The 13462-nt window shown below is 46.5% G+C and overlaps 1 protein-coding gene across 1 annotated transcript; it reads right to left on the bottom strand.

The window, feature by feature from the left end:
* Positions 1–301: 301 nt before the first annotated feature.
* CKAP4 (cytoskeleton associated protein 4) lies at positions 302–8133 on the bottom strand. Its single transcript, XM_084205645.1, has 2 exons — positions 7729–8133; positions 302–3339 (listed from the first exon to the last, which is right to left on the bottom strand). Exons 1-2 carry the CDS (start codon positions 8059–8061, stop codon positions 2008–2010), a joined length of 1665 nt encoding a protein of 554 aa, XP_084061771.1. The 5' UTR covers positions 8062–8133; the 3' UTR covers positions 302–2007.
* Positions 8134–13462: the final 5329 nt, after the last annotated feature.

Here is a 13462-nt window from a genome sequence, read left to right as displayed (position 1 = left end):
CAGAACTCATTCCTGACACAGATGATTTATTTCACACTTTATGATCACCTTCTTGGGCTCCTGAGTCTGCTTGTCAGCAGCAACACCTTGATGTGACTCAAACCCTGCTTCCAAGAGCTGGCTTTTAACCACAGCAAGCAAAAGTGCCTCAACATTTCCCTGTGGAAGCTGAGAACAAGTACAGGGCTGCAGCACATCTGGTGCTGCCCCAAGCCATTCCCTCTACCCCACTGGATGCACCCTGGGAAACACAACAATAAGCAAGCAGCAATCAAAAAAAAAAAAGGTGCAAAGAATATTCCAAATGTTTATTATGTATTAAAAATACTGCAAATACAAATAAGCCATACAGTTCATTTCACAGTAACCTAAACAACATTGTTCAAGAACTTGAGAAGTCAACAAAGAACAGTGCAGTTCCAACAGTGACAACAGTTACCCATGGCTCCCTCTTTCTCTGACAGCAATTCTTTCCTGTTTAACAGTGGGAAGAACACTGGATATGGTTCAGTATCCTGTTTACCTAGGAGAACTCCTTTGTACTTGTGCTGTTCCCACTTCTGGGAGATGCTATTTCAAGGAATTTTTCATCTAACACAGTCGAGGATCTGTCTGGTCCAAGCTGAGATGAGCATGATGCCCATGGCCTATTTCCAAGGTAACCACATGCAGACTCCTTTACCAATTATTTGGATAAAGTTCAAAAGTAAACGTGAAAAGGAGGGATATTAGAAATCCTTTCCAAAAAGAGAGAAAACCAAAGAAGCTCCACAAGAAAGTGGTTTTTAAAAGATCATCTACAGAATTATGACACTTTTTCCTCATTCTCCTAGACCAGGTCTCCTAGAAGGATCCTTTGCTACCAATGCCTCAGCCAGCCAGACACCCGGTGACAAAAATAGTGACAAGAATGCACCAAGTCCTGAATACATAAGAGTTCAGGTCACTGTCAGCTGTGTGAAAACCTGGAAATGTATATTCCATAGAAGCAATTCTGCTGATTTCATGGTGATTTTCCCTCTTGTGTGTTTTGGAGTGTATTATTGCTGTTGTTAGCATGCTTGTTATATATGGACCACAACAGGTGCAATTTTGGTTCTTCTCTTCCCTTAAATTTGTGATGATTTTTATAGAAAAATCTCTTATCAAAGACCAAATTAGATCTTTCCAAGGAAGACACAGCCTAATCACGTAAACAGTCTAAAAATATGACAAAAATATTACTGCACCCTCTTGAAATTAATCCTATCCTTCAGATGTCACTTCTAAGCACTGATCTGCTGCACCAGCAGCTGAAGATGCTGGCAAAGAAGCCTGTGATCACAAAGAATGAATCTCCTAGGCCTTAGCCCCAGGCAGTGCCACTTACCTCAGACCTTGTTAGTTCCTTGGTACAGACTAAGGTCTCACAGAAATACACTACAGCTCAGCTGACCCTTGGTGAAGTGACCACACATCTGAGTCCCAAACTGCAGAAACAGATGAGATGCTGCACACCTGCTCCACTCTTAAGTTCATCACAGTGAACAGTTTAAGATAGCATGTAGTTTTGTTTCTTGAACCAAAACATACCACTAAAATCCTCTGTGAGTGCAGCAGTATGCTTTGGGTACCAGAACAGGTACAGCACTTCTGTGTGGGATATCTAGTGTCAGTGTGAAACACCTTCATGCCATTAAATATGTGCCCATGCTAACAAGGCTGTAGTTACACCACTACACTTAACAGTGGTACAACTTCATAGAGAAGATGAGCCCTTAAGAAATTCAACCCCCAACTAAACTTGTGTTTCCTTAAAACAAAATTTAGGGGAAAGAAAAAAACAAACAACAAAAACTCCAAAAACACTACACAGAAAAGAAATAAAGGAAATAAGCAGAACTGTCTCTATTATTAAAGTATTCTTATTCTCTTTGGAGGTATCAAATTGCTTTTTAAAAGAGTAAAAAACAGGGCATACAAAAGCTATTCTCCTTAACCCATTATTTGCCCAAGAAGCACCACTGCCTAAATATTTTCATGTATTTTTTCTACTTTCACAAACAACCTTTCCAGATCATTTCTCAAGTCATCTACTGAGCTCTTCACAGACTCCAAGCTGTTCTCATTATTTTCAATTTTCACTGAATAGGCAACTAAACTATCCACTGCAGTTCTTAGCATTTTCAAATCAGAATCGACCTGGCTAACAGAAGATCTCAGTTCATCTACAGAGCCTTCCATAGAAGAAAACTTTTCAAGGTAACCTTGAGAATGTGTTTGACCTGCGTGAAGATTTCCTTGATCCAACAAAGTATTAATTTGCTTCTGGACATCCTGGAGAGCACCAGAGGACGGCAAGTCACTGATGCTTCTCTTTAAGTTTTCCATGTCGTTGTACAGTGAAGTCTGTGCCTCACCAAGATTTTTCAGAACACCTGTGACTGAAGTTGCATCTGTATTTGAGAGTCCCTGAAGAGTGGTAATGCTTTGTTCTAGGGTATTGAGCTTATTCTCATACTCTGCCTCCTTAGAAAGGAAAGATTCCAACCTTTCACTGTTTTGAGCAGCAACAGAGGCTAGAGACTCTAGGCTGTCTTCTATGTGCCTCAATCGAGACTCCAGTCCTTCACTGTTTTTCCCAAAAGTTTCTAATGCTTTTCTGAAGAGTTCATTATTTTCCCATTTGTTGAGGTTGGCTTTAACTTGCAGTAAATCTTCATCAAGTCTTTGAATGTCACTAGGGATCTGCATAATAGAATCCTCAGCTCTCAGAACTTTCTCTTGTAAAGCTTTTAATGAAAGGTGTTCAGTGTCTGCAGCCTCTTTGAACTTCTCATGTTGTTGTTTGAGGTTGACTAACTCTTTCACTTCAGTGTACACATCAGACTCCATGGAATCTATTGTACTCTTCAAGGTCTCTATGTCCTTTTCTTTCATTTTCATGGATGCTTGCATCTCATCAAAAGCATCTTTTAGCACCTTAATTTCATGTTTATACACATCTGCCTGTTCTAGTGAACCAACCTTTGCTTTCATATTGTTGATTTCATCTTGGCTCCGTTGCTGGACCTCAGTGAATACAGCAATGTTATCATTTATAGACTTGGTCAGCTCTGTTAGTCTCTCTTCCACTGTGTTTTCCAGAGATGTGAAGTCTCGCTCCCTTGCATCCTTCACCATGTGAATGCCATCAGACAAGTCTTTCAAAATTTCATTCTGCAACTTCTGAAGCACTTCACTGATCCGGTTTATTTCACTCTCCCCTTGTTTAACAGCCTTCTCGCTCACCTCCTGCTTCTGTTGAACAATTTTCATCATGGATTCAAATTCCCCAAATGTGGTTTGAAGAGAGCGTACCTAGGCCAGAAATACACATGGTTAATACCAGTAATTTCACCCTTTTTGTCCAAAATCCTTATAGTCCTTGTTACTAGATGAAATGATTGCATTGCAATCCTTTGTGCCCATACCTCAAGTCACCCCATGGCATACAGATATGGGAGGCACAAAAAACCCAGCATCTTCAGCCTTACAGCTCTATTGTACATACACCATCTGTTAAGGGTCCTTGGCCTCACTGACCTGCCACTCATGACCCAGGAAATCTGCGGCAGTGAAAAAGGAACCTATATCTCTAGTCTCCATGCAGACCCCTGAACCATCCCTCCCATGGAGGATTCCTGGTTCTAAAGATCACAAGTCTTTAAAAAAAAGGGTGGGGGGGGGGAGGGGGTGGGTGGGGAGCAGGGAGGGAACCAAACCAAAAGAATATCTGGCATCAGGTTCTGAATACAGAAAAGCTGGGATTTTATTTTATCAGGCATGAATACCAAAGAAAGATTCCTGATCATGAAAAAGAAGTTTTGCGGTAGACAAGGAAAAATTACAGGGATGGGGGAGCTGGGATGGGCCAAGGAATGGAAGTAGTAATGACATTTTGCTGGTCCTAGGCACCAACAGAAACACAAGAGGTTTTTTTGTTAATTATTTTTTAAGATTAGAAAAAAAATAGGAAGTCTTTAATGTTCTAAATAGTTAGAAGCTTGCTTTTCCCACTCCTGCATACACCCACGTGCTTGCAGTGAGCAGGGCTCATCCATGCACACACAAAGAACAAAAGCAGAGCAGCTGCCAAGAGCCTGCCTTGCATCTAGCTCAGGTTAACAGAAAGTTCCTACCACTACATCAGGTACGCTATTAAACTTCCCAATTACAAAACTATCTTTACAGCTGGTTTTAGTAGCAGCCAGAAGGAAAAGGTCAAGGGGTGAGTGGCCGCGCCATTTGTTTACTCTCACATTTAAAGGTAAGATCCAGGCCAGGGAAGCACACATTACTTAATTTTGAGGCCAAGCAGAGCATCAGTCTTAAGACTGTGGAAAAACCTTTTTGTGCATGTGTGGGCTGTACTTTCTTCAACTTAGTAATGCAATGTAAGAACTCCCACTGGCTGCAAGAGGAATCCATCACACAGAAAATATCTGAAGGCTTTAGCAGGATGGCAATTCCTGAGTAATGCACGTTGCCCTACTCCCTGTGTCTGAGGGGTATATTAATCAGCCATGCCACATGGGCTGCCATGTTTGCTGATTAGATACACAGCTGGAGGGGCTGTTTTATTCTATAAATAAAAAGAAGTATATTTTTTATGGTTTAAGAAAGAAATACATAGAGCTGCCTTTTTTTTTTCTTTTTAAGTGAAGCAGGCTCCAGCAGTTCCCTGACTCAGAACCTAGATGTTATTTTCTAAAGACCTAACAGATATCCTAATTAGAAATTAAGTTATTTCTATGTACTTTTGCAAATCCCTGGCCAAATCCTCCTTAGTTTTCATGAATGTCTATACTGTGCAAGGATTGTAGAGTTTGGCCATGAGACTTGCCTTTGCTTTGACAGATCCCTGCTGTTTGAACAATACCCACTGACTTCTGTTCTCCCTCTTCAGTAAAAGGGTTTCTAATGCCCCTACTTTCCCTAGACTTGTACTCTCTACTGCTCCCATAGAAAATTAGAACTGAGCTAAGGGGAAGGGGTGGAAAAGGTAATACTGCCGTACACATTGCAGCTGAGCACCAGTCACTTGACTGACTTAACCAACCTTATTTTCATTAATTTTAGCTGTCATTCATTCTAAATATTTCCACAGAGAGCATAGAGCTTTTTCTGTATCACTATAAATGGAGGTCAAAAATCCAACAGGATAATACAGGAAAGTTCTCCTCCCGCTCCTATTACAGTGACACATTTCAACCCAATCACCAAATTCATATTTGCTAGTAACTGTCTTTTTAGTCTAAGAAATCAGAAATAGCCAGAACTCTCCAGAGGGCTGGGTCTCTATGACTGACAGAGATGGATCCCACCTCACACAGTGGAAGTATTTTATACCTGCTACTCCACTGCACTCAGGCACTGTTCATGGTGTAAGCTGAAGCTATTCCCCATGTGGGCCAGCCACTTGAAAATCAGAGAGCTCTGATATAATAAAATGGACTGGGGTCTTCAAAATATACCAGCTTCTAATTGGATTTGTCCTAACTGAGAGCCACCAGGGCTCAAAGCAATACCCTTGCACAAGAGGGGTAAAAACTCCCTGCTTCAAAGAAGTTGATCTGTGTGTGAACCTTCATGTGAGTTTCCTTTTTTGGCATACATGGCTGGTAAGATTTGAAACCATAGCCCTTGAAAGATTTAACATCCCAAATAGTACATGAAAATGTATCTTCAGCCAATGACTACTGTTTTCTCTAACTGGTCATACTAGCTTGTGTTTAAACACCAAATGACCTTGGTCTCTCTGAGAATGGTTCCATGTTAAAGACTAAACTTCCACATCGTTTCCTTTCTCCTCGATGTGTAAAGCAGATGAGTTTATATAATGCTTACTCCTGACAGAAGCTCTCAGCAGTCAAATGAAGGGCAAAGCTACACAGCAGCCTGTGCTGATGGCACTCTGCAAGTGCAACGCAGTATCCCACACCTTTGTGAAGCAGTGAAATACAGCAAATTCCTGTGTCACCAAACCACAGCAACCAAAACTTCCATGGGTTACATCAAAACCCTGCGATCTCCATCTGCTATACAAAGGCAAGTAAGTTTCAGTTGTCTTTGAAACCAACTATTTATAAACTTCTGTTATATACTCATCTCCTAGAATATGTAGCACATACTTATGATTTTCTGCAATGACATGGAGATGGGAGGCAAAAAATTGTCCACATTCCTTTGATTAGAAGGGCTTATACACTGCAAGTACATCTAGTTCTAACTCATGTAGTGTAGTTTTATATCTTGCCATTTCAATTTCTTCCTTCTTACAGTCTACAAAAATGGCTTAAAAACCAGTTAAAAGCAACAACCTTTGCTAGTTCAAATCATTGTACTGTCATCAGTGAGTCAAGCCCCCAGATTTAAAACTAGCTTCAGACAGCCCTGTAGCCCTGAAGTTTACAACTCTTCACTCCTGCTGACATGAATTTTCCTTTTCCTTCTTGTTGTATGGGACAGGAAACTCCAAGACTGACAATATAATCTCCACATGTAAAGGCCACTGTGTTTCTGGAAGCACTGAACAGCCAGATCTCTGCCAGTGCCTTTCCCTCCTTTGCCAGCCCAGGCCCAAGCTCGCAGGGATTATAGGCCATGCAGAAAGCAGTCAAGCTGAGACAAGAATTTCCTTTTCCTTGATCTGACTCAGTCATAACTTTACATACTGTCTTCCAACCAATTAACCTATTCCCAGGAAATAAGTTTAATTGTATGTTGATGATATGCAATCACAGATGCGATTTTTGAAGGGTTTAGGCACCCTAGGATGTATCCAAGTGGACAGTGCTATTTGTGAAACTACAGCTGGGAGGCTAATAAGGGCCTGAGTGAAAAAAATGAGGGAAATGAGCATTTATTTCACTTCACTTGAGCCACATCCTGTGTCAGCAACTTCACAGCTTTTCCATGGTCCTGGACTGCCTTGGACACTGCGAGTCTCACTCCCTTGGCCAGAGATTGCGGCAGGAACGTGGGAGGCAAGGTACTGCAGCAGTGTTTCTGGCACAGCCTCTGTTGTTCGGTGAAGCTCACATGGGTTTGGTTTTCTGGAGTGTGGGGACGCTGAGGCAGGATCCTGCCCGGTTCTGACAGCGCTGCCACCCAGTGTCCCTCGGCGTGCACATCTGCTTACTCGACAGGCAGCGACGAGCAGCTCGTTCGGCCCGCTAGGTTAAGTGATTTGCGGGCCTCGAAGATACAGAATTTCGGGCAGCAGGCTCCTTCGGGACGGCGGGTCCGCACCGCTGTCAACACCTAATGCGGCGTGCGGGCTGCGTTCCATAAAATGGCTTCAGGCACAGGCCCTGGAAAGGCTTGAGCAGGGGACTGCGGCCACCGCCGCGGGGTCCCGTCCCGCCCCGTCCCGCCCAGCTCTACGCTGCCTGGCAGGGATTACTCGCTGCTCCGGGGCCACGTTTGCAGGCACGGGGAATACCGCGGCCCTGACTCCATCTGCCCCTCTAATGCCATGAAAGCATCTTTGAGGGACCACGAAAGAAGAGGGGGAAGGCAACGGGACACGTTCGCTTTCCCGCAAGACCGGCCACCCGACAGCTGCCCAGCTCCTTATTTAAGGGGCGGATCCCCCCGCCCGTCCCCCTGCACGGGCGGCTGCTGCCCCTCGCCCCTCCGAGCAGCACCGAGTGCCCCGGCGGTGCCCGGCCCGCCCGCCCCCGGCGGTGCCCGGCGCCGCGCTACCTTCTGCACCACGGTGTCCAGGGTGGCGGCCAGCTCCTGCCGCTGCCGGCCGGAGGCCTCCACCTCCCGGGCGCTCCGCCCGACCTCCTCCTGCAGTTGCAGCACGTACCAGCCGGCGGGCAGCGCGGCGCCCAGCACCACCGCGGCGCCCAGCAGCATCGCCCAGCCGCGGCGGGGGCCGGCGCCAGAGCGGCCCCCCCTGCCGCCCCGGCCGTGCCCCGCCGCTGCCGGCTTCTTCGCTGGCGGCTCCTCGCCGCCGCCGAGCTGCGCGCTCTTCTCGTTGGCGGCGGGCGGGCTGCCCCCCTTAGAGCCCCGGTGCTTGGCGGCCGACATAGCGGGACGCCGCCGCCGTCGTACGCAGAGCGGGAGGAGCGGGAGTGGGCGAGGGAGAGAGGGAGGGAGGATGGAGGGAAGGCGGAGGCGCCGGCCCGGGCCGCGCCACGCTCCCCGCCCCGCCCCGGGGAGCCGCCACGCACACGGGGATGGGCTCCGTCCCTGCCGGGAGGCAGACGTGGCGTACAGGGCCCAGCCCCATCCCCAGGGGAGCAGCGGGACCGGGAAGCGACGGGCGGGGCGGAGAGGAAGCCCCGGCCCAGCCTCGCGATGACAGACCCCCTCCCGGCCCGCTGTGGAGCGGAGGGAGCGCGAACAGCGCTCTTCCCCCCCCGCCCCGCAGCCCCCGCGCCGGGCGTCCCCCAACCCAGACCGGTCCTGCTGTCAGTTTTTGCCCCCCCTCGTAGTTTTAGTGGTAGAACGCGGCGGAATTGTGCCTCACACAACTTCTGTTTTGATTGGTTGTGATTTTGGCTGGAATACCTGCAGCAAGTTCCGGAATGACTGAGAGAAAGGCGTGGAGAGAAAGTTATTTTCCCCCATCTGCAACCCCTCTCCCCAACCCGTTTCTAGTGCCTGTAGAGCTTAGACTTGGCATCGGGCTGGTCCCTGAGGACCCGGCAGCTGCTGCCCTGGGTGGCAAGAGCGCTCCAGGCCCCAGACAAGCCCCTCTCAGGTCACGGACGGCTTTGTTCGAGATGGACAGACCGAGAGCTCAGCATCGACTCTGCCCAGAGCTTTTCTACTCCGAGCATGCTTCTTTGCCTCCCCACGCCAACACGAGCCTGCTGCCTTTATCTTCCCCACGGAGCGAGTCCTGGACCAGGACAGGAAAGGAAACGCTGAGCAGGCCTTCCCCTCTGCCACGGGCTCCAGCTGGAGCTTGAGGCACTGAATATACCTGTTTCTCTATTTGGTTACAGCAAGAAATTAAATAAAATTTTGTCTTGGAAGTAGTTTTCTTTCCTTGGTCTTTCCTTTGATTACAGTATATTCTTCCTTTGCATATATATATATATATACACATAAAAAATAAATTTTATGTTGAGTATTATGTAGAAACAGTGAGTTGTAAGGTCAGCTGGATCACAGCCCCTGATGTCAACCTGTCAAATACAGTTCCACCTCTGCCAAGGCTTAGGATGAACTGAACTGTTTAGTCTATAGATATGTTCTAGTAACTACTAGAATGGGTGATAAGAGAAGAATTTATAGTGAATTGTCTCAGGCATTTTAGCACAATTCTGTCAAATGCACAGACCTGAGAGGATGTTGGTGTGACTGCAAGTTATGAGCACCACAACAGAAGTTACTGCCCTGACCCTAGCAAGTAACAGAGAGCTTGCATGGGGTCAGGAGGTTGTCTTAAATATATACCAAAGGTGGCTGAAGCTGGTATGAGGAGGCTTGCACTAAAGCAGGTGAGGAACCCTCTGAATAATCTGTCATCCTCAATACAATGAGAGTAGAAATCTTCAGCAGCAAAGCACCCTGGGAAAGCTACAACAGCAATTTCCACTGTGAACATCTAGCCACAGCCTTAGTTCTCTCACACTTTATGAGAAGGGGATATCAGATTTCTATTTAGGAAAGGCCCAGAAAAGCTTATGTAGCACTACCCTAAGACCCAGGATTTTAGCTCAGAAGCCATTTATTTCAGAGTTTACTATAAGAACTGAGCCATATGGACTTCACCAAAGAGAATAATCAAGAGGATCATCAATGTTAAGTATTAAGGGATGTAAATCTGTTTCAGGGAGTAAGGTAGCATAGGTAACTGCCACTATTCCTCCTTCTCTGACTTGGTAGTGACAAGGAAAACGTTAGCAATGTACTACCTAAAGATTTTTCTCATCATGGAACCAATTCAAGCTATTTCTGACCAAGAGTAGCCTTCTACAAATAGCTTTTTGTTGTATTTGACACTGTGGGTCAAACTTTTATTTCCTTTGTACAGAAAGATCAATTACTAGCGCTGAGAGGAGTATGCATTAGGAATTTGCCGAGTTGATAAAGTTGCTAGGCACTGCAGACTGGTGTGTTTGGGGAAGGTACTGACATGCCATTTTCTCTCAGAAATGTCAATATTCTGCTTTGCCTTTGAAGACAAATACTTCAGCGGGGAGAAGTTGCAACCCTATTTGCCTCTCACAAGACTTACTTCTCCTTGGAATATAGGAAAACTCCACAGAAGAACAAGCTGAGAAAGCATCCTTACACCTGCCTTGTATTTTTTCTGTCTTGACGTTGAGCCTATTATCAAATCTGGGCCTGATGATCTCAGCCAGCCTAGAGTCTTAACATCCATCTGTTAGCACTAAAGCCAATCTGCCTGGCTCAGTTATTAGAATTAGCGAAAAATGTCTTGTGACTTTAAATTATGTTCTCAACTTAGTTGTCATGGCCCCTGGCATAAACTATAGCATGCCTTGCCCTTTCCCTCTCCTCCCACACTAACCATGAGTTAGCCACATACTGGGACATTTCTGACCCACGGGGCCAAATGCAGCTGCACATCTTATCCACTCAGTAGCTGCCTTGCTGTTTGCTGGATAAAGCAGAGCATTAATTATAGGCTTTACTGTCTTTGACAGTTTAACTGGTAACAGTAAGGAAGTGCTGCAAAGTGTGAGCACAAACTAGTCCTTAATTTCAATTAACAGTGTTTCTGTAGTGAAAGGCCAAGAGTTGAAGTCAAGTTGAGACACTAGTCAAAATTACAAATGTGTACCTTTGTGTGGTTTAACTCCATCCAGGAAATAAGTACCACAGTTACTCTCTCTCACCCCACATGTCCCCAATGGGATGAGAGGAAGAATCAGAAGGGTAAAAGTGAGAAAACTTGTGTGTTGAGATAAAATATGTTTAATAATTGAAACAAATTTAAATAATATTAAATTGCAATCAAAATGAAAATAACAAAGGGGTAAATAAAAGCCAAGAAAGACAAGTGAAGCAAATGAAAACAATTTCTCACCAGCAACTGACTGATGGCCAGCCAGTCCCCAAGCTGTGCCCCTGCACCAACCTTCCCAGAGTTTTATTGCTGACCATGATGCCTTATGGTATGGAATATCCCTTGGGTCAGTGGGGTCAGCTGTCCTGGCTGTGTCTTCTCCCAACTTCTTGTGCACCTTCCTCCTAGCTGCTGAGGTGGGGTGAGAGGCAGAAAAGGGTTTGACTCAGTGTAAGCACTGCTAACCAGTAACTAAAGCATCCCTGTGTTATCAACACAGTTTTCAAAACAAACCCAAAACACAGCCCCTTGCCAGCTCCTAGGAAGAAAATTAAGTCTATCCCAGCCAAATCCAGGACATACATACATGTGCTATATAAGACACAAAACATTGATCTTATTAATTGAGCAGAAGAAATTTAAAGGCTGTACAATTATTTTCCTGGCTGAAATTGGGGACACCAGAAAGTGAGAAAAGAGTATCATTCCTCTGTGGAGAAAATCTCTCCTACTTCAAGATCCATATAGTGGCCTATGGCTTTGGTGCCCCTGGATCAGGAAAGAACTGAAACCAAAAAGAAGGGGAAGTGCTGAGTACTGCAGTGTCCTACTTATTCTTGGCTTTTGGACCAGAATCTCAAAGCGTGTCCTTGGTGCCTCAGCTACATATGACAGATGTACATCTTTGATATGGTAGGTAGATAGATAGATAGACAGACAGATAGATAGGATAAGATAGAGCAAGCTATACACTTAAGAATGGACTCCAAAACAGCTAGTGGGCTCGTGAGAGAATGACACTGCTATAGCTGAAAAAAAAATTGTTTTAAAGCCATCCCCTTCTGGAATCCCATCTCTTACTCTATGATTTAGGTGGACATACTTTTAGGCTGAGATACTTTTCCCCCTGAAGTTATCTTTCATATCAGTATTTAGAAGCTACTTCACTTTCCCTCCCTGTGTAAGCTAGGCCACTGAGCAGCACAGGTTTCCACAAGTCCAGTCCACAGAGATGCAAAATGGACCCTGAATCACTGCCTCTGGTGTTTTTGCATGTACTCTATGTACAGTTTTAGCTGGTTAATTAAAAAAAGGTGTCAGCAGCCATCACAGCAAAAACTCATGTTTTCCCTATATTTCAGATGGTGTCTAAGCAAAAATTGATTTAAAAAATAATAATAAATTATGTCCTTGGAAGTCATAACAGTTCTGTACAAAATAGTCCATCTGTATATAATCACAGTCTTCTCCAAAGCCCTTTTGAACCTCTTTCAGACTGTCATTGCCATGTGACATGCACAAAGTGGAGCAAAGTAGCGCAAATACAGTGATTTAAAACATCGTATTCTTTATAGAAGCTACCTGATTAGGCTGTTGGACTTAATCCCATTTTATGTCTCTGAAGGCCAGGCTAACAGGTGCTCTGCATTGCTGCAAGCAAGCACTCCCTCTCCAGGAGCCAGGCACTCCTTGTGTAGCCAAACTGTTCCCTACTTCGAGCCCTTGATATTACAGCAGAGGTTAATGGGACCTACAGTGGGCTTTGGTCTACCCGAATACAACATCTGTTTGTTCTGTGTGGTTCACCACGTGTGCTAAAGGTTATCTGCAGGAAGGGGAGCTCTGTCTTCATGATGGGCAAGGCTGGCGTGTTAGTGAGCTCTTGCCTCAGAGACGACTGCCGGCGTTTTGCCCTCCGTGCTTCCTGGAGGGTGAGGCACTGGTGGCACGTAGCTTCTGTGACAGGAAGAGGTGATGACCCTTACAGGTACTGCTGGCCCAGTGGGTGCGTGAAGCTGCCGTGCGTGAGGTCAATACAGCAATAAGCAAAGCATTTATAATGATAGTGCTGCACTGCCCCGTGCTGCGTTCCTCAGTGGGCGCTCAGCAGGCCACAGCCGTGAGCGACACGGGTGACTAAACTCAGCACGGGGCCGAGTGGCTCCTCTGAAGCCGCGGTGGCGGGGGGGGCACTGGGGAGCCAAGATGGCGCGTGGAGGAGCGACACACTACCCCCCCCCCCCCATCGAGACGGTAAGGAATAAGGAATCCAGGGCAGGAACCTAGTTATTGCTCCCTTTGCGGGCACACACAGCCAGGGGCGCTGCCCCATCCCCTGCGGAACACAGCCCCTGTCTCCCACACGCCCGGGCTCTGCGGGGTCGGTGTGCCCGTCCCCGAGGCGGCCCGGGGGCGGGGCCAGAGCGGCGCCGGCCCGGACGGATGGGGCCCTTCCGTAAACACCACCCGGCCCATCCCCCGGCCTACCCCCCGCACGCCGGCACGGCCCACTGCCAGCGCGGGGGAGTCCGCCGAAGCATCTTCCCGTGTCGCCGCATATTTCCCCAAGCTTAGTGCCCGGTCGCAGGCAGAATGAGGAGATGCGGACAGTTTCTACTAGCATAAGCAGAGGCTAGCCCAAGCGCCTCGGATAACTCGCCGCAG

The sequence above is a fragment of the Fringilla coelebs genome (assembly GCF_963513975.1).
Source record: "Fringilla coelebs genome assembly, chromosome: 5".
Lineage (NCBI taxonomy): Eukaryota > Metazoa > Chordata > Aves > Passeriformes > Fringillidae > Fringilla > Fringilla coelebs.
This window is presented reverse-complemented; position numbering and strand designations above follow the sequence as displayed.

Excerpts from the sequence above, each read along its gene's own strand:
- CKAP4 (XM_084205645.1), bottom strand. The coding sequence starts at position 8,061 with ATGTCGGCCGCCAAGCACCGGGGCTCTAAGGGGGGCAGCCCGCCCGCC. Across the intron at positions 3,340-7,728 it reads TGGACACCGTGGTGCAGAAG|GTACGCTCTCTTCAAACCAC; the intron begins GTAGCGCGGCGC and ends TTTCTGGCCTAG.